This window comes from Bidens hawaiensis, unplaced genomic scaffold (genome assembly GCF_021521415.1).
Source record: "Bidens hawaiensis isolate Kalapana, Puna unplaced genomic scaffold, B.hawaiensis_p1.1 tig00025021_1, whole genome shotgun sequence".
NCBI classification, from domain to species: Eukaryota; Viridiplantae; Streptophyta; class Magnoliopsida; order Asterales; family Asteraceae; genus Bidens; species Bidens hawaiensis.
In genome coordinates, this window is record NW_027493982.1 from 222,718 (window position 1) to 245,183 (window position 22,466).

The 22,466-nt window shown below is 34.4% G+C and overlaps 2 protein-coding genes and 1 pseudogene across 2 annotated transcripts; 1 reads left to right on the plus strand and 2 right to left on the minus strand.

Moving 5' to 3' along the window:
- Positions 1-9,319: 9,319 nt before the first annotated feature.
- LOC143570725 (MLP-like protein 31) lies at positions 9,320-9,888 on the plus strand (annotated as a pseudogene).
- Positions 9,889-15,526: 5,638 nt separating this feature from the next.
- On the minus strand, positions 15,527-16,345 carry LOC143570720 (MLP-like protein 31). Its single transcript, XM_077056301.1, has 2 exons — positions 15,878-16,345; positions 15,527-15,804 (listed from the first exon to the last, which is right to left on the minus strand). The coding sequence occupies exons 1-2, from the start codon at positions 16,062-16,064 to the stop codon at positions 15,533-15,535; spliced, it is 459 nt and encodes a 152-aa protein (XP_076912416.1). The 5' UTR covers positions 16,065-16,345; the 3' UTR covers positions 15,527-15,532.
- A 2,144-nt stretch (positions 16,346-18,489) lies between these two features.
- On the minus strand, positions 18,490-19,482 carry LOC143570718 (kirola-like). Its single transcript, XM_077056299.1, has 2 exons — positions 19,208-19,482; positions 18,490-19,135 (listed from the first exon to the last, which is right to left on the minus strand). The coding sequence occupies exons 1-2, from the start codon at positions 19,476-19,478 to the stop codon at positions 18,864-18,866; spliced, it is 543 nt and encodes a 180-aa protein (XP_076912414.1). The 5' UTR covers positions 19,479-19,482; the 3' UTR covers positions 18,490-18,863.
- Between the last annotated feature and the right edge of the window lie 2,984 nt (positions 19,483-22,466).

Consider the following 22,466-nt stretch of genomic DNA (forward strand, 5'->3'; position numbering starts at 1 on the left):
GACGTGATAGTGGGAATGGATTGGTTAGCACGTAACAAAGTAGAAATAAACTGTGAAAAGAAAATCGTCAAGATCCGGGTGTCGGATGACGAAGAGATATAAGTGCAAGGAGAAAAGTCAGGCACCATGATACCATTTATATCCCACCTCAAGGTGTTAAAATACATACGCCAAGGATGCGTGGCGTATCTAGCAAGCTTGACAGCCACTGATTCTGAGGAGAAACGGTTGGATGATATTCCAGTGGTACGCGAATTTCCACAAGTCTTCCCAGAAGAACTTCCTGGATTACCGCCAACCCGACAGGTCGAATTCAGAATCGATCTATTACCTCAAGCTGGCCCTGTTGCTAAGGCACCCTACCGACTTGCACCATCAGAGATGCAAGAATTATCCGACCAATTGCAAGAATTGTTGGATAAAGGATTTATACGTCCTAGTTATTCCCCGTGGGGTGCACCGGTACTATTCGTGAAAAAGAAGGACGGAAGCCTTAGAATGTGCATTGATTACAGGGAGCTGAACAAGTTGACAATCAAAAATAGGTATCCTCTCCCCCGAATTGATGACCTGTTCGACCAACTGCAAGGTGCGAGCTACTTCTCAAAAATTGATCTTAGATCGGGATACCATCAGGTTAGAATCCAGGAGGAGGATATCCCAAAAACCGCGCATTCCGGACTCGCTACGGTCATTACGAGTTCTTAGTTATGCCTTTTGGGCTAACAAATGCGCCAGCAGTGTTCATGGATCTCATGAATCGAGTCTGTAAACCCTACCTCGATAAATTCGTCATTGTGTTTATTGACGATATTTTGATATACTCGAAAAGTAAAGAAGATCACGAGCAACACTTAAGATCAATTTTAGAGCTTCTAAACCAGGAGAAGTTGTATGCAAAATTCTCCAAGTGTAACTTCTGGTTACAAGAAGTGCAATTCCTTGGTCACGTCATAAACCATCAAGGAATACACGTTGATCCAAGTAAGGTTGAAGCAGTTAAGAATTGGCAAGCGCCTAAATCGCCAAAGGAAATCCGCCAATTCTTAGGCTTAGCTGGATATTATCGTCGATTTATAGAGAACTTTTCCAGCATCGCCCAACCTTTAACCCTTCTGACCCAAAAAGATCGAAAGTATGAATGGGGTGAAGAGCAGGAAACGGCGTTTCAAACGCTAAAACAAAGATTGTGCCAAGCGCCGATCTTAAGTCTCCCCGACGGAGACGATTGTTTTGTCGTGTATTGTGACGCATCCCGGAGAGGGTTAGGATGCGTGTTGATGCAAAATAATAAGGTCATAGCCTATGCTTCTCGACAGTTAAAAATACACGAGAAAAATTATACTACTCATGACTTAGAACTGGGAGCAGTTATCTTTGCACATAAAATCTGGAGACATTATCTCTATGGTACAAAGTGCACCATCTTCACCGATCATAAAAGTTTGCAACACATATTCGATCAGAAAGAACTGAATATGAGGCAACGAAGATGGGTCGAGTTATTAAGCGACTATGACTGTGACATCCGTTATCACCCCGGCAAAGCTAACGTCGTAGCAGATGCCTTGAGTAGGAAGGATCGGGTTAAGCCATTGCGAGTGCGGGCGTTGGGGATGATAGTCCAGTCGAACCTTTCGGATTTGATTCGAGTCGCTCAACGCGAGGCGTTGAAGGAGGAACAAATGGAAAAAGAAAGACTTTACGGTAACGAGAAGAATTTTGAACAGCGTGTGGACGAAATTCTCTATTTCAAAAATCGGATTTGGATCCCGACCCTCCATGACCTTCGTGAATTAATCATGGACGAAGCGCATAAATCAAAATATTCCATACATCCGGGATCGGATAAGATGTACAAGGATGTGAAGGAGTTCTACTGGTGGCCGGGTATGAAAAAGGATATAGCCACATACGTCGGCAAGTGTACGACGTGTGCGAGGGTTAAGGCGGAGCACCAGAAACCCTCGGGAATGTTACAACAACCGGAAATTCCTGAATGGAAGTGGGAGCAGATCACGATGGATTTTGTGACACATCTCCCCAAGACGTCCCGAGGACATGATGCAATTTGGGTAATCGTGGATCGATTAACCAAAACAGCACATTTTATCCCGATTAGAAATAATTATAACACAGAGAGACTTGCGCAGATTTATATAAATGAAATTGTGTCTCGTCATGGGATACCCATCTCAATCATCTCCGATCGGGATAGCCATTTCACCTCCAAGCTTTGGCAAGCTGTGCAAGAAGCGCTGGGAACGCGTATTAATCTAAGCACAGCTTACCACCCTCAGACCGATGGTCAGTCTGAGAGGACCATCCAAACCCTGGAGGATTTGCTTCGTGCATGCGTACTGGATTTTCAGGGAAATTGGGATCAACATCTCCCACTCGTTGAATTTTCCTATAATAACAGTTACCATAGCAGTATAAAGGCAGCACCTTACGAAGCATTGTATGGACGGAAGTGCCGATCACCACTCTGCTGGACTGAGGTGGGCGACACACAGGTTATTAGATCAGATCTGGTCCAGGAAACGACCAGCAAAATTCTTGAAATTAAGAACAATCTAAAGGCCGCACGGGATCGGCAGAAGAGTTATGCCGATACCCGTAGAAAACCGTTATCATTTGAGAAAGGTGATAAAGTGTATTTGAAAGTATCACCTTGGAAAGGAGTAGTCAGATTTGGAAAGGCGGGGAAGTTAGCCCCTAGATACATTGGACCATTCGACATTACTGCAAAAATCGGTCCTGTAGCATACCGATTAGAACTGCCTGATGAACTGAGTTCAGTTCACAACGTGTTTCACGTGTCGAACTTGAAAAGGTGTCTGTCGGATGAGACATCGGTGTTACCTTTAGAGGGTGTCCAAATAAATGATAAGCTCAACATTGTAGAGGAGCCCATAGAAATAGTAGACGGGAAAATCAAACAACTTTGACACAATAAGATCTCGTTGGTCAAAGTTAGATGGAACTCGCTACGAGGCCCAGAATATACATGGGAACGAAAGGACGAATTTCGGAAGAAATATCCCCACCTATTTCCGCAAAAGAAAGTAGTTGATGCGTAAAATTTCGAGGACGAAATTTTTGTAACGGGGGGAGAATGTAACGATTCCGGCAAATTCAGGTATACCCTAGCCGGAATATACTATTTACGTGTTATTCAATACTGAATATATGAATTATAATGTGTTTATACGAGTATATAAGATTCACAGTACGAATTATACTCGAATATACAGCTAGTCGTATTGAAATTACGATTAATCGATGAACGATTATTGAAACCCGAACGAATCGGGGATTACATTATAGACGAAATATATAATGTTTAGTGATGTGTACGAAGTATTAAAGCTTCGGGATAAGTGAATTATAGCACAGAAAAAGGATTTCGATTTATTAGTACGTCGGTACGATAAACGAAACCTTTAACATCAAACCAAGCAAGTGACGATCGATCAAGCCGAAAAAGATGCACAATTACCGACAATATGATGTGTTAAGTCAATAAATGTCATGGTTTAAGTTTTTAAAGTTTTTAAATCGGTTTTATATAAATTTAAATTTTAAGCCGAAAAACGACCGTTTTGGCCTCGTTTTGAGCGGAATTAAACGTTTAACCGAAAAACGAACTGAACCAGATTATCCACAACATTATCCGGATTACACAATCCGAATGTGTGGCCAAGGTTGAAGATGTGGGCCCCACCCCACACCTTACTAGGACCGATCGGTCCATGATCACACACACACACACTTCATTTTCTTTTTTCGAAAATCACAACTCCACATTTCTCTCCATCCTTCACTCATTCAACCAAAAACCTTTGATTTTTAAGAAGATCCACAAGGTATAAACATGTTATTATGGTTTGATCTTGCTTTTTAATTCCAAATCATGAGAAAATGAGGTTTCAAGTGAAAAATGGGTGAAAACCCGAGATGAAACCGATTCTTGCATGATCAAGTGATGTATACAAGTTATACAAGGGATCTTGGTCCAAGAAAGGAGTTAAAAGAGTCAAAAACGAATTTTTACGGTTAAAATCTTTGTTTTGATGTCTTAACCGAAACCATGAAAGAAATGGCTTGATTGTGGGTATAACTTGCTTGGTGTGGTGTTGTTGCGCTTGTAGGTGTTGTAGCTAGTTGCTAGCAAAGGCTAGAAAGCAAGATCTTTGCGATCTAAAGCTAGAAACACAAGGTAGTTCGGTTTTTCGTATGATTTGTAAGATTTGGACAGATTGTGGTAGACTTAGAGTTGAGTCATGAAATTTCACAGAGATGATCTACACATGAAAATATGAGATCTGTGAAATTTTGGTAATTTTTAGATAAAGGATGAATATTTGGTGAATTTAATGCTCGGTTTTGGTTAAAAATGGTGAAAAATAGCTAAACATCATGAAAAATTCTGGAAAAATTTAGATAAGCTTTTTATAACAAATAAAAGTCACACACAAAATTTTAGGTCCATTGGAGAAGTCTAAGTAGGCTTTTCGGTAAAACGAGTTCTAGGGTTTTCTAGCTCGGTTTTGGTGAAAATGGCATGAAAAATGAGATTTTGGTTCTGGAAAAATTACAGGGGACTATGTGGCTGGCAAGGGTCATCCCAGAAAAATTTGGGATTTTTCTAAGGTCATTTGGTATTTTTGACATATTTGGTGTTTAAATGACGTTTAAAAATAGATAAATAAATGTTAAATATAGAGATTAAATCTGGAAATATTTTTATAAAATTCCTTACTGTCAAAAACTGAATTGTGCAAAATTTCAAGATCCGAGACTAAACGGTTATTTATTTGTGCTAAATGGAACTTAAAAACAAACTTTTAAAGCTTAAAACGCGTAAACCGGCAAAGTTCGCCAAAGCGAGCTAACCGGTGTATAAAAACCTTAAAAATGGACTATTTTCATGAAACTAAGTTAATCAAGTAAAAATAAATCATCCGAAAATAATTCGGATGATTTGGGTAATTTTACCCGATTTAGCCGTCTCCGGTCTATTAAAGACGGAAACGGGCCCCGCGGCCAAACGGGGTGTCTAAACCGAGCTCTAATTTCACAACTTTAATTAAAATATCAATAACAACTATTTTCGGGTCGTATGTGGCCAAGCTCATTTTTGAAAACATAAAGACGAATAACCGTGCTAGGCACGCAAAACGAGAAAACAAACTAATGGTAGTTTTGACTAAAGAACTCTAAGTGATATCACAATCTAAGTCCTGAGAAGTGTTTCGGGGTTAACATTGTCCCCGGATCGTGTACAGTACTGGGTTAACAGTGTCCCCGGACGTACCGGTTAACACGAATTTAAGTTATATTAATAGAAATTGTGTAGTAACGACTTAGGGATCGTATTACAGATCCGGACCGGTAGCTGTGCACGATATTACATCTTTGCTCACAAAAAGGTGAGTTTCACGAGCCCCTTTTTATTGAACTGTTTTAAATATTTTCCCGGGGCGGAAAGCATGTTTTTATCAAAGTGTTTAAGTACATGCCGATCGCATGGAAATGAATGTATTTATATAATGTTTATTGTACGGGAATCGTACGGTAATGTATTAAGATGGTAATTGTCTGAGTTGCTAATATTGTAAGACCCGAAACAGTGTTCTGGGTTAACAGTGTCCCCAGAGGTTATTAAAAGTATTTCTGGGTTAACAGTGTCCCCAGAGGCTATTAAATGTATTTCTGGGTTAACAGTGTCCCCAGAGGTTATTAAATGTGTTTCTGGGTTAACAGTGTCCCCAGAGGTTATTAAATGTGTTTCTGGGTTAACAGTGTCCCCAGAGGTTATTAAATGTGTTTCTGGGTTAACAGAGTTTTCACTTGTAGGCTCAGCATAATTACATCATTAATTTATGATTATTAAAATGATTTGTCATGATTTATTTAAATTAGTGAAACTCACCAACTATTCGTAGTTGACCCGTTTTCTTTACATGCTTTCTAGGTACACCCAAATTGGAATGAGTGATACGTGCTTGATGATGTGTGCTATTTTGTGGAAGCTTAAGGGTCTATATTTTGTTTTAAACATGTTAACGTACTATTGGTAAAACTTATGTGATAACGCCTAGTCGGTAACGAAACTCGGAACAATGTAATACGTTTAAATTATTGTAGTGGTGTTTTCTTTATAAGCAATGCTGTTGATATCAGATGTGTCTGTTGCATCCCGTGTACGTTTCCGCTGCGGTTACGGGGTGTTACAACTTGTGTCGTTCATATAGCCACATTCCCACCACTCTTTGGTTCAATACGCAATATGATTGCGAAACTCTTGTATAGCTCATCCACGAGATCTCCGTCAATTACCATGAATACAATCATGTGTTTTCCTCGTTAATTGATTCAATTATCCGTTTTGATTATTTTATTCTCTCCCTGTTTTAAATTTAGAAATTCGAAATGTAAAAAGTAATCAATATATGACACAACAAGTCATGTGTTATGTACCATGAGTGTAGTGCTAAGAGATGACTCACCCTATGACCCCTCTCACACCCTCATGTAACTCCCAATCATGAACCTAATTATAGGTTATTGCAACTATCTCGTGCGGTTTGTGCCTAAAGAGATCATGGAAAACATCATCGCTCTGACTGATATCCACGTAAACTTTCCTGATAGAGCTATTATCTTAAGTATTCTCACAAAGGTTGCAAAAAACATTTTACCAAGATTGTACTGATTTTATGGAAAATGCTGGTAGACATAGATGGGTTTACGTATAGGTTTTTATGGCATAAACAAAACCATAAGCTCTTCATGGGTAAAATGCGTAATATTAGTGATATGAGAAGTCGGACGTTACATATGACCATTGACATTATATAGGGTTATTAATGACCAATTAGGGGTCAACATTGGAGTTACATAAATCTAAGTGACATGTTATGGCTCGTTAAGAATTATCCATTGGTCAATATTGGTCACATAGTCAATCTGGGTTGGTATTGCTTATCAAATTTTGATTAATATAGTCAATGGTGGTATATCGTGGTTTGTGGCGGTGGTGTTTTATATAAATACATGTTTGTATTAAAAACTAGGTTAGAACCCGTGTGTTACACATGTTAGTAAAAAATATATAATTAAAGAAACAAAACATAAACACATGTAGTACACATGCTAATAATAAAACAAAAACGATAAAAAAATGATAATATAAACAATTAAAAACATTTTTGTTAATATCATAAAATTACCAATAGCATACACGTAATAGAAATTAGTGTTTTGTAGTAGTTAACAAACTTTATAAAACTTTAAAATTTTCTATTAGTAATCTTTCATAGAGACTAAATATATTTAGGCCATGTTATACAAAGTTATATAGAAATCTGAATAAACTCTTTAATTTCAAACCAAATTTATAAAATATGAGAAGTCCTATTTCATAAATTGGATTTAATCAAAGAACCAAAAGGATATAATTAATTTATCGAAACCCATGTTTTTACTAACGAATCTTCTATGCATGTTTTAATTTTTTGTTGCATTCGATAACTCGATGCCCATGTTGATGAGTATCGATTGAAACACGTGTAAAAAGAAAAATCAAACAAACCTTATAATTCTAATGTAGAAGATGAATGCAAAAGCAGACGACGATCGTTAATTGAATATGTATAGTCTAATCGCATTTATACTTTGAATTAGAGTATAATCATTATAAAATTAGAGTTAAGGATTACATAAAAGTGTTAGTTTCAAGCATGAACGATGGAAATGAAATTGCCTTTGACATAGTCCGGTTGTTTAACTTTATTAAAAATGAAAAAATAAAAAAAATGCCAAAATGTCATGAGACAATTTAAAGAGATTTGATGAAAAGTATTTTAATGAAAATAAAAAAATAAAAAAAATGTCAAAATGCCATGTGGTAATTTAAAGAGATATGATGTAAAGTATTTTAATGATAAAGAAAAAATAGAAAACATGCCAAAATGCCAAGAAACAAATAAAAAAAATGCTAAAATGTCATATGCTAATTTAAAAAGATTTGATGAAAAATATGACCAACCTGTTGCTTGAAAATTCACTCTTTTATTATATAGATAGATATACAACTTACATAGATCCTATAGAAATAAATAGTTTTTATAACAATTTAATTATAAAAACTTTCTTTAAAATTTGAACATCAAATATAATTTCATAGAAATAGCAAGTTTCACTTAATTTCATTTAGATATATACACGTTTTTATATAAGGCCCTTGTAATTTGGCTCATTTAACCTTTTCCGTTCAAAATTGATTTTTTTTACATTTTAAGCCATGAGGTTTGAATTTGTAACCATTTTCCCCCCTGTCACTGGATCGATCTGTTAGATTTTTTTTTCTATCGACTCTAGGTAATATATTAAAGGCATTTTACAAATATGGACTATTTATGTTAATTTGGCAAAAATCTTTTTTCTAATTAAGCCATCTAAACATTCAAAAAAGTTATGTTGTTGACTTAAAAATACTTAAACAGAGGTAGATACTGAATTTTCAAGTATCGACAAGGATATCTATAATATATATAAACAAAAACATAAAAATCTTAGGTGTCGCGATGTGGTCGCTTCCACTTTTTTTGGAGTTACCAGATTTGCTTGATTTTTAAATGGAGTCTTCTTATGCATTTGACCCGAATTCACGGGTATGGGTCTTACCAAACCCAGATATTCCTTAAACGGGTTATAACATCTCATTAAATTAAAAATTATTCTTACCAAATTATTGATGTAAAAATCCTATAAAATAGGATATACTAAAAATTATTATATTATTTTTTTAAAAAAAGATATTATTTATAATTAAGAAACAATTTTACTGTAAAAAAAAATAAGCGGGTCTTGGGTCTCACCAAAACAAGATAACTTTTAAACTGGGTTATAGCACATCTAAGTTATTTGTGAAACATTTTTATCATTGAACTCTAAGTATATTATAAATTTCTTTACAATAAATAAAATTAAACTTCGAAAAAATATATAAATATTAAAAACGAATAATGTAAAACAGCCTCGTAATAAAGGGGATAGAAAGTAGTATAATTATATACAAATGATACGATTTATGACGAGGTATGGACATTAAATTACATCTACAAATGTCAGTTTTAAAAGAAACAATAAAAAAGTGTAGAATTAATTAAATATATTTTCCTAATTCATAGTGTTTGGTAGCCAAAAAATTCTATATAAACTCATCTCTGTCTGCCAATATTTATCAACAACTTAGTACCGCTATCTTGTTTAAAAAGTTGTTTGGCCATTGTGAGAAAATAAATTAGAAATGGCTCTATCAGGAAAGTTAATCGGTTAAGTGGAGATCAGTAAGAGTGGTGATGTCTTTCATGATCTCTTTAGGCACAAACCGCATGAGATGGTTGCAATTGTCCCTGAGAAGATTCATGACTGTGAATTACACGAGGGTGAGAGAGGGGCCGTTGGATCAGTCATCTCTTGGCACTTAACTCGTGGTACGTATCACATGACTTGTTTTTTCCCGTATCTTGTGTCAACATATTGCTTAATGCTAATATTTTGCATTTCTGACTGTAAAAACTAAAAAAGACGGAAAGAAGAAAATATCAAAACAGATAATTGAGTCGGTTAACGATGACAACCAGATGATTGTGTTCAAGGTAATTGGTGGAGATCTTGTGGACAAGCTATACAAGAGTTTCAAAATCATATTGCATATTGAACCAAAGGGTGATGGGAAGGTGGCTGTGTGGACCTTTGAGTTTGAGAAACCGGACACAAGTGTACCCTATCCAACTGGTGAGATGGATTACCTTTGTAATCTTATTAAGGATTTGGATGCTCATAACAACGCTAAATAGTTCAAATTAAAGATGAATATGGCCGGATTGAGGGAACTAAAGTTATACGTGATGTGTGTTTTATTTTCTTTGGTAAGAATAAAGTTAAGGTATGCATGCATGTTACTTGTGTGTATGTATGCATGCTCTATTAATGGCTTGTAAGTTGTAATGTAACTTCTTTTAATATCATGCATGAATCTTTTTCGTATTGAGATGTGATATTAGGGATGACAATGAAACCCACACCTGATGGAGAATCCCGAAACCCGATATAATTGGGACGGGTAATACTCGAACCATTAGGGTTTGGGACGGGTTTGGGATGAATTTTGAAAATTTTCGTGGGTTTGAGACGGGTTTGGGATTTGTAATATACCTGATTAATCGTTCCGATTACCCGATAACATTAACCCATTTACCCGATTATAAACCCGATATACCCGACATAAATTTATTTATGGTTAATATAGTATAGTCTAGATATTTTAAATATATTATCTGTTGAAACTTGTTATTTACAATTATTTGAGACATTTGATTTTTATGGTGATCATTTTTTGTAATCGATTAGTTATATTTTGTCAACACCCGATAGAAACCCGATGGATTTTAGGCCGCGTATGCCCAACGGGTCTTTTGACAAAACCCGATTGGAAACCCGGAACCCGGTGGGAAACCCGATGGGTAATTACCCAATTAAAACCCGACGGGTTTGGGAGAGGTTTGGGATGGATTTTCATAACCGGGTATGGGATTGAAAATACCTAAACCCGACCCATTGCCATCTGATATTAATTATTTCATTTGCTGTTTATTTACATTGAAACTTGATCATATGTTCAGTGTTCTTACGTTATTCACTAACAACCCAACTATTTAAAGATCTACATAAAATGGGAAAATGCTAGGATCGAAAGAATAAAAGAACGCAAATTCTTGATCAAACTTGATCGACACTGTTATATAGATATAATACTAAAAAACCCAAACCTGCCGTCACTATAATCCTAACAATTTGTGGCAATACGATTGAATTAAGAATACGAACACCAGTTTTTTGGGAGACAGACTCGTCTCAACCCGTTTCTACTATACTCAAAAAACTCAACACTAGTAAAACAATTAAACTACTCTACATTAATATTAATACTAAACCTCTACTAATCCTGTGACGTAAATCAATTAAATAAACAAAAATAATCCTAACCAATAAACCTAAACTAAAACCAAAACATTAATTAAAACAATAAGCCTAACCTCTAATTTATCTTCAAATTCAAATCTTTATATTATTTTCTTGATCTTTGTCATGATCTTGAATTTTTTTTTTTGTCTTTTCTTCCTTTGATCCGATAAAATGGTGTAGGAAATGTGTGGTAAATGATTTTATACGAGCCATTTTTCTGTTTATTGCAAATTAATATGGATATGGACTTATCACTTATGAAATACTTTAAAATTTTGTATGGTTTAAAGACGTAGTGTTTTAAAAAATTTAAATTTATATACTGAAAGTACATTCAATCAGATAAGTAAACATTATTTTGTTAAAAAAATGAAGAAATGTTTTTAAAAAGTAAATTATTTTATAAAAGAAATGATTTAATTAAATACGAAATCCGACGGTATATACATTCCATCTTCCGACAATATATATGCGAGGCCGATGGCATATATTAGAGTATAAACTATAAAGGACACATGACAAATTGACAACTAACTAAACTCTTAAAATACACGAGTTTGACGAAATTTAAGGAGCCAGATCGATATTCGCTATAGACATTTGAGGAATTTATGATATATGGTCATGAACAAAGCCTTAAACATCTTATTCGAAATGGACATTTTAGGAATTTCAATTTGAAAAAAAGAAACACGGAATAAAAATAGCCTGTTATAAAAAAGGAATTTCCCCTATTAAATACTAGGTTGAGAACACGTGTATTACATGGGTTGGACAATAAAAACGGTATAATTAATAAATCTTTTTAAATATGTTACATGATTAAACTTACGTATTATAATAATGAAAAATGAAAAGTTCATAAATCACTAAACTTACAAATAAGTTGCAAGTTTTATATATACAAAAAAATTGCTATAGTTTTACTGAAACATTAACAAACCATACGTTGTATAGCAAAAAAGCATATACAAATCATATACAATTTTTTTATTTGAACTAATTGCTAGTTTTCCTAACCATTGATGAGGCCATCTGATGCCCAATTATTGTTTCTACTATTACCTGCATTTCATAACAAAAAATAACCAAACTAACCATGATTTAATGCCCAACACTTGTCTCATTCATTCAGTTCGATTTTTACCTTCATAATCAGTCACATAGATCGAAAGAGAGAGAAAAAAAAGGAACGAAAGATTGGCTAAATTCATTTCAGCTCGATTTCAAAATAATAAGGCTTTTGTATTCATATGTGACACCCATATTCCTAATCAAAATACTGGACAAGGAGTGTTCCAGACGTTCCAACCGGTCCATACGAAACTAGTCACTTTGACCTTCTACCCAACGCGCTTATGTTTTTGATCTTGTAAATAAGGTTTTTTTTGTCATAATAACCTAGAATAATATGATCGATTGGTTTCTACCCAACTCTCTAATGTTTCTGATTATGTTTGTATCATGATACATCCAAATTTGTCATTGACAAAGGGGATCTATTGCACGCAACTTGGAACAAACTATAAACCAAGAGTCAATATACTTCAAGTTTGTGAGAAGAGTAAATAAGTCATTTGGGCAATCATAATCAATAAAAGGGGTGGTGCAGTGAACATGACGTTATAATATGAATCAAACTCCCTTAGCTGCAATCCATAATAAGGCTAGATAAGGAATGGATGGGATAATGATAAGGCTATATAAAGAATGTTCTAAATCTAAGTTAAATTTTAGTTTAAATTAATAAATTTAATTAGAAATTATAGGTTAATACATGAGAGTGCCACTTAGCAAACTATTAGACCAATTAAGGAGTTTGTGGTTCAATCAACATTTTTGTTTATTATAATAGTAGATGTTTAATAAACACCCTTTAATTTACTAAAAAACTTACAATATACGTTTCAAGCTTGTTAGTTTAACAATCTAATAATCATTGTTGTTAGCCCTAGGGGTATACCTTAACACTCAGGACGTTAGAGTTGAGTTGGTAAAGATTAACGAGTGACATACCACTCTCTTTATGAGTAAAGGGGGTTAAATACAAGATGAGTTAAAATGTTAATTACAATGGGGTGGTGATGGGTTGTTAAACATTTTCCTTAGCTTGAGATTAATTGAAATGAGATAAAATAGGTGATGCGGTGACTGTGTGGAATGAAATAACGTGAATTTATACTAGATAACCTTATTGTTTTTTAATATTTAGATCCACTATAGTAGTTGCATTCCATAATATTGGTCAAATTATTAGCGTCGTATCTTAAGTAAAAAATCAAGTATTTTGTCTATACGTCCATAACTTGTATCAACCATATATCCATATGTATATTTTCTATACTTAACAATCAAGTATCTACCTTTATTTAAGTCTTTTCAAGCCAAAACAAATTTTGTTTTTTTGGATGTTTAATTTAGATAGTTTAAGAGAAAGAGAAGTGTTTTCAGGCGGTTTAAAAGATGGGAAAATCACTAAATTAATCATTTTGATCAATTTAGTTAACCATATAAACCAATTAAAATTATATCCATAACTTGCCATAAAGTTTTTTGTGTCAAGTCTTCATTAAAGACACCAATCCGACATCTATACTGCAAGAACATGTATCGTTGCACGGAGATCATTTAGTAATTTATAAATGTCATCCATCTACCAGTTTTAAATTTTTAATAATGCATCCACATGTGCACTACTTTATGATACTGATAATCAACAGGAATGAAGTTTTTCTAGGCGCGGCTGATCGTTGTGAAGAATAATAATGCGAAGTAAAAATTCGAGGCCATTCCATATTCTCTAACCAGCGTTGGAAAGGGGCGGACCTATTGGATTAGCATGAGTATAGTGCCAATCAAATTAAAAATATTTCATATAGATGTCAACGCATTTGTACCAGCTTGTTAATATAGCAATCTGATAATCATTAATCATTGTTGTTACAATTCTTTAGACTGAGATTGACAAAAGTAGCCAAGTCCCGGATCGATAATCAAACACGAATTAAACGACTAACTCTCGTTTATATTAATCAGAAAATCTAACTCTAAAAGCTGATTACAATCTCTCAAACCCTAACTCGGTTTGACTATTGATGAACCCTAACTTGGTTGCATCTAGATGACCCTAACTCGGTTACATCTCGTGTGTGCCTCTTGGATGAACCCTTAACTTGGTTACACCTCACACCACAATCTATAATGTCTAACCATGATTTGGTTTATATAGACTGATCTAACTTGCTAGCCAAGACATTACCTATTATAAGCACAATACAATTATGAAACCTAAAGAATTCGGAAACATAACAACTATGACCCACCTGTCATTGTCATTCTTGGCCCCTCAAGTTCACCGAACTGTGACTTGGAGCCCGAAATTACTTCCAACAAGTAGTTGCATAAAATATTGGTATTAGCATATTCAACCATCTATACTAATACAAGTGCTAGCATCTCTTATAACACTGGACCATGCATATAATAATTAAACCACTGTCGTGATGATCTTCAATGACATGCATAGCCCTTATCTTTGAACCACCGTCTCTGGCTACCAAACCAAAACTCGCTTAAAGTACACATGTGCGTAAATCGACTCAGAATTGCATCCTTGATAATTACTTGAATCAAAATTTCCTTTAAACCAAAATTCAATATGTTTTGATTTGAACCGTAAATAGTGTTGGATTTAATCATGTTTACATTAGAAACATAATTAAACACGCTAGTGAAGTTGGATTTCGTGTAGGGGCGTTATGGAATTGATCGAAACGAGTCATGGGCATATGAGTCATTTAGTTTGTTTTATTTGGGTTTAACAGTTTGGTGATTACTTGTGAAATTAGTCAGAGTTTTATCTAGGGTTTAGTTATTGTTTATGTTTAACTTAATGGCAGAAACTATTGCAGTTTGTGACACAATATTCCGTTGCAAATGCGTACCAAATAGAAGCTTTTTATGCATTTGTGAAAAAAATATAAAGATGGCATAAAAGGACTCGTTAAAAATCATTCACTACACTTTTTATGCATTTTTGGTGTCGCAAGTTGAAGGATTATAGCTATAGTAAGTTTGGTTTTAGTCTTATATAATAGGTCGATGTTTTGTATTTGTAAAAAAAAGTCAATTTACTCTATCAATAACACATTGTCGATCAATTTTGATCAATTGCTTGCTTGTTTGTTTGTTTGTTTCCTTTCGATTCTTGTGTAACGGACCTTTAAATAGTTGGGTTGTTTGTGAATGATGTAAGTACAAATCAAGACCCAAGGCAAATAAACAACATTTAGTGTCACTTGACCGGGGAACGATAATTATGATCGATACATATATCTCAACACGGCAATGATCCATGTATGATATGATCAAAAGAAATTATTACAAACCATTTCTAAAGCATGTATGCCTTGGCTTTATTCTTAGAAAACACACATCTTACAATAAGAGACTAAATGACGTAAACATCATGCATAGATAACTTTGATTTGAACTATTTAGTGTTGTTATGAGCATCCAAATCCTTAACAAGATTGCATAGGTAGTCCATGAAAGAAGTCGGATATGGTACACTTGTGTCCGGCTTCTCAAACTCAAAGGTCCATGTAACCACCTGCCTATCACCCTTTGGTTCAACATGAAATATGATTGTGAAGCTCTTGTATAGCTCCTCCACAAGCTCCCCTCCAATTACCTTGTACACAACCATGTGGTTTTCCTCATTCAGTGACTCAATTATCTCTTTCACAAATTTCTTCTTTCCATCTTTTTCCATTTATAAAAAACATCATTAATCAATGTGTTACACAACTAAAGAAACAAGTCATATGATACGTACCATGAGTATAGTGCCAAGTGATGACTGATCCAACTGCTCCTCTCTCGCCCTCATGCAGCTCACAGTCATGAACCTTGTCAGGGACTACTGCAACTATGTCGTGAGGTTTGTGCCTAAAGAGATCATGGAAGACATCACCGCTCTTACTGATCTCCACGTAACAAATTAACTTTCCCGATAGAGCCATTTCTTAATTATTCTCACAAAGGTTGCAAACAACTTTTTACCAAGATAATTAATGGTACTAAGTTCGTGGAAAATATTGAAAGACAGAGATGGGTTTATATAGAATTTTTTGGCAACCAAACACAATGATAGATTCACCCTACAACTTTTTTTATTGTTTTTTTTTTCCTTTCTAAAACTGACATTTGTAGATGTAATTTAATATCGATCCATACCACACCATAAATCGTGTCAACGTACCCATACGTAGATATCCTTATCGATAATTTAAAATCAAGTATCTAGCTACCTTAATTTAAGTCTTTTCGAAAAAAGTTCTTTTAGATGTCTAGATGTTTTAAGAATAATAGAAAGTGTTTGTAAATGGTTTAAAGCATTTCTAATGGGCAAAACTATATTCAAATTTGAAATCACTACAAGGAAACTGTTCGAACCCCACGGACATTTGTGTTTGGGATATCATCCTCTATAGCGACGACATGTCACGGGTATCGGGTTTGGCCATATTTCATTTCAGAACAATTCTATTGCGACAACATGTCGTAAGTAATTGATTACAAATCTATACTATATTTATTGAGGGGGTGTTTGGCCTAGCTTCTATTTTTTAGCTTATGCTTATATTTTTAAAGTAGCTTATAGCTTATTTTCAATTATTTGATAAGCTTCCTTTAAGTGTTTGGATTAGCTTATATTCTACAAGTTAATTATACTTCTTAATAAGTTGTTAAATCCATCCTTATTTAATTTGTTTTAGTAATAAGTTGCTTCAATATTATTAATCCATCATCATTTGAAGGCAAATGGGTAATTTACCCCATTAAACAAATAAGCTTCTTCAAATAAGCTAAAAAACCATCTTCAAATAAGCTTATTCAAATTAGCTTATATAAGCTTATAAGCATAAGCTAAAAAAGCTCAACCAAACACCAAATTAAGCTTATTTTATAGAGAAAAGCTAAAAAAGTTATAAGCTTTGCTAAAAAAGCTAGGCCAAACACCCCCTAAAGGAGACACCTCATTTTTAAGTAATTTACACCTTATATAGCATGTAAAATAGGGACAAACTTGTTACAATATAGGCCCTCAACTTTTGTAAATTTATGAAATAGTTACTACTTTGGACATTTATCTTTACCCATATATTACTTTTAATTTTAATTGTAAATAACTTCCCACAAACGATTTTGCCAACGGTCATAACTTTTTCGTACGGTAATATTTTTTATAAAAAATTGCACAATAAAAAATGAGCATTTTATTGTCTTTAATTTGGGTATGGTTTTGCTATAATTTTTCAAATAGAAAAATATCAACATATTACGTACGTATGGGTGTTCACAATTCGGTTTTAACGGTTTCTAAGTTATATCGTGAGCCAAACCGTTGATTCGATTTTTTGTTATTGAGAACCGCAACTGAACCGTTGAAACTTTAAACCGAATCATTACTAATTGTTTGGTTTCACGCATTGAGCTTCATTAATAAGTTTACCGTCCGTTTTATATGGCCAATTTTCTGTATAAACCATAAACCAAACCGTTTGCTATGGTTTGAACATTCGAACGCCGGCTGACCAAAATTGATGATTGGTTCAAACGCTTTCAAGGTTTCAAACGAACCTTGAACATCCACAATTGTTACATGAATACTATAATTTTTGTTCCCTGCTGCATTACACGAGCACCCGTCTAGTAAATGTCAATGCATTTGTACCAGCTTGTTAATTTAACAATCTAATAATAATACTGAAATCCATAAAAGTAGTTGCATTAAATATTGGGCAAATTATTGGCATCGTATGTATCTCAACCATCTATACAAGTGTTAGTATCTCTTAATTGATCTGGCTCCACCGGACCGGACCATACATGTTCCTATCCCGTTATAATAATTAAACAACTGTCGTGATAACCTTCACGGCTTCACAGCGACAAGCCTCCTATCTTCGAACCTGTAGCCACCAAACCCAAACTCGATTAGAGTACATAAGGTGTAAATCATCTCATAACTTATTGAATCCTTGATAACATGAATCAAAATTTCATTGAAACCAAAGTTTAAAAATCTTGTAGCACAAATGTAGGTTTTGATTTGAAACATATATAGTGTTAACTAAATCCTGTTTACATTAGAAACATAGTAAAACACGTTAGAGAAGTTGGACTTGGCGTGCAGGGCCTGCGTTGTGGAACTAATCGAACATAAACATGACATAAAATGGCTCGTTAAAAATTATTTACTACACATTTCCTATACAATTTCTACGCATTTTGAGTGTCTCATATTCTTAGGATTATAGTTATAGGTTTGGATGTTTGAGTTAGATAATGTGTCGATGTTTTGTATTTGAAAGAAAGTCAATTTACTGCTTATCAACGAAACGGCATCGATCAAGTTTGATCAAGAATCTGCGTTAATTCTTTTTTTCTTTCGATTCTTGCGTTTTGAATTTATTGGTCTGATCTAGAACTTTAAATAATTTGATTGTTTGTGAATAGTGTAAGGACAGATCAAGATACAAGGTAAATAAGCAACAAATTAGGATCATTTGGCCGAGGAGAACGCACAGTTATGATCAAATTAACATGTATATGATATCAAAAGAAATTACAATACAAGCTATTTCTAGAGCATACATGCACACACACAAACAGCATGTATATATGCCTTATTAACTTTATTCTTAACATAGGAAGACTAAAACACACATCTTAGAATTGGATATTAAAAATTTTAAAACACACATTAAGAATGCATAACTTTGGTTCCCTCAATCCATTTTCATCTTTGATTTGAACTATTTAGGATTGCTATGAGCATCCAAATCCTTAACAAGATTGCAAAGGTAATCCATAAAATCAGTTGGATAGGGTACACTTGTGTCCGGCTTCTCAAACTCAAAGGTCCATGTAACCAACTGCTTATCACCCTTTGGTTCAACATGAAATATGATTGTGAAGCTCTTGTATAGCTCATCCAAAAGCTCCCCTCCAATTACCTTGTACACAACCATGTGGTTTTCCTCGTTCACCGACTCAATTATTTCTTTCACAAATTTCTTCTTTCCGTCTTTTTCCATGCATACAAACATCAATAATCAATGTGTTACACAAGTAAAGAAACAAGTCATATGATACGTACCATGAGTATAGTGCCAAGTGATGACTGATCCAACTGCTCCTCTTTCGCCCTCATGCAGCTCACAGTCATGAACCTTGTCAGGGACTACTGCAACTATCTCGTGTGGTTTGTGCCTAAATAGATCATGAAAGACATCACCGCTCTTACTGATCTCTACGTAACCAATTAACTTTCCTGAAAGAGCCATCTTTAATTGATACTCTCTCCAAGGGCCAAACAATTTTTTTACAAGAGGTTCTGGTGAGTTTGTGGAAAATATAGGTAGACACATATGGCTTTAAATAGAAAATTTTGGCCACTAAACATGGACAACATTCGTGTGTCTTTACTAGAGCTGTTCAAACTGCTCGCCGCTCGTTCATCACTCGCTCGAAGACTTCTTGAAAAATGCTCGTTTGATTTTGGCTCGGTTTGGAAATGAGCCGTTCGGCTCGGCTCGGTTCGATTTAAAACCAAGCCAAGCATGAGCAAAGCCTCGCTCGGTTTGGTTCGGTTTGTTTTGCTCGAATATATTTAATTTATTAGTTTTATATATAAATTTTATGCATATATATAAAAGTATAGTATTTTTTTGATTTTTTTTTAATTTTCCCTCTTTTATGTTGACTTCAAAGTTTAAAGTTAAACCCTATCCTCTAGTTTAATATATGTTTTGTTGTTAACTTTGAGTTTTAAACATTTTAAACTTGATAGTTTAGATATTTTAAAGTTAAAAGTTTTAAATTAATAACATTTTGAAGTTTTAATCTAAAATTGAAAACTTTGTATGAAATCAAGCAAAACCAAGCCGAACCAAGCCGCTCGGTTTCAAACCAAGCCATGTTCAGGCATCAAAATATCGCTCGTTTATTTAAATTCAATCCGCTCAGTTCGGGTCACCTTCAATCCAAACCAAGTATGAGCAAACATGTGTTCCGTTCGGTTCGGCTCGGTTCGTGAACAAACCTAACCCTAGTCTTTACCCATTTTACAAGTCAAAGCACTCACTTATCACTATCAAGATTTTTTGATTTTTTGATTTTTTTTTTTTTGCATGGTTAGGTGGTTTGGCAAAGTCACCTTAATTATGGGTGATTTTGGCAATCTCTTGCATAAGTAATAGGCAACACAATCACGTTAGGATACACCATGTCGAGTCGGGATGGCATTGAAAAGGTGACGTAGCTGGACCACACGAACACAGCCCCTCTCAAATCGTATCGTGATTTTTCTATTTCCAATCTAGAATTTCATGTGTCCACATTTAATAGTGAAAATGAAAAGCTTATAACTAGTTTAATAATTTTATGTATATAATATACACATTTTTATGTAAAAATAAAATTTATTAAAACTAAGAACTATTCATAGAAATATTAATGTGCCTTTATATTAATTTCATGACATGGAAAAACATATCCTAGTGACTTTCGGTGATGATGTTCAGTTGGGAGTGGAAATCCCATTCATCATTTAGTGCATGTGTTTTACATGTTCTTTTTTTTAACGGGATACACTCGCCTTTCTGTTTTCAGTTGGGAGTGGAAATCCACATAGGGATACAATCATCTTTTGATTCGGGAAAACTCTCACCTACAGTCAACGCCCGTAAACACTCGTCCGAGAGTGAAACTGCGATGAGTACTAAAACCCGTTTAGTTTAAGGATTCAACTAGTGGAAGCCATCTACTTGTCTAGTTTCTAATCATCACTCTGGTTCCGGTAAAACTAAATGATGGGGGGCATGAATCGAACTCGTGTCACATGGAACATCAAGTCTCTTCCTTACCACTCCATCACCAGCTCATTGGCGTATTTTACTTGTTCTATGTGGGTCACATGCTAGCTTAATTGTGACGTGTTGGGTTGCATTCTTAGGCCCGATTATCTAACCGTAGTGATATATTTGTATCTCCTGGCGTCGCCCTATTGATTTTTAGTTTGTCTGGTATTTCTGAATGACAAACGAGCACTATGTCTCCACCCACTTTATCTGATTTCAAATTGTCCAAAATCGGAGAGAGATTTCCAAAAGAGTCTCAAAGATTTAAATATTCCCAAAATAATCCAAGGAAATTCATCTCCAGCGACACATTGGTATTCGTGACGTGATATTTGATTATCCAGTCACATTTTGACACGTGTAAATGTGACATGAAATTTACAATGAAATCTGTCTTCCCCGATAGTATTTAAGCCAAAATCATCTCCACAGAAATCATGGTTTTCGAATGAAATTCACCGGGCCCGTGAGTTTTAAAAAAAAGATGAAATTCGCGTTTTTTGAAATTCATCTCCTCGGACGCATTTTAGGTGAATTTCGTTTCCTACGATAAATTTCAAAAAAATTGCAAAAAAAAAACGATATTTTTCTAGTGAAGTTAGTCTTGTCTGATAATTTTCAAAAAAGTTTAAATAAAATGATAATTTTTCAAAAAAATTTAAAAAAAACGAGAATTTACCTTTGAATTTTATCTCCTCATATGATTTTCATTAAAGTTTTATAAATCCGATAAATGTGTATTTTAACCTTGTTATATTATGTTTTCCCTTATATGATCTCCCACTTCAACAAAAATCATTTGTAAAAATAATGAAAATTAAGAGAGGTGATAGGAATGAAGTTGTTGATATGGGTTCTGGGTTCGTCGGTTCGTTTTATGATGGCAACATAATGTCACGGGTTGGGAAGAAGACCTGCATCGTTCAGTTCCGTACCCTGTTTGAAGATGATCATTTAAACTCTCATTTCAGTGCAAAAAAAGATGAGTTTCATTTAAAAACCATCGAATACGATAATTTGTAACAAAATTCGTCTTTTATCACAACTATTCTTTTTATGCAAAAAAAGATGGCTTTCGTCTAAAAACCATCGAATTGAAAAAATGTGTAACAAAATCCGTCTTCTCTGACAACTCTTCTTTTTATGCAAATAAAGATGAAATTCATCTAAAATGCATCCGAGAAGATGAATTAAAAAAACGCGGAAAACGATGATTTTTGAAAACTCATGGGCCCGATAAATTTCATTCGAAAACCATGGTTTATGTGGAGATGATTTTGGCTTGAAAACTATCGGGGAAGACAGATTTCATTGTAAATCTTACGTCATCTTTACACGTGTCAAAATGTGTGGATAATCAAATCTCACGTCACGAATACCAATGTGTCGCTGGAGATGAATTTCCATGGACTATTTTGAAATTTTTTAAATCTTTGGGACTATTTTGAAAATCTATCTCATATTTTGGACTATTTTGAGAATTTTCTCTTCTACAAT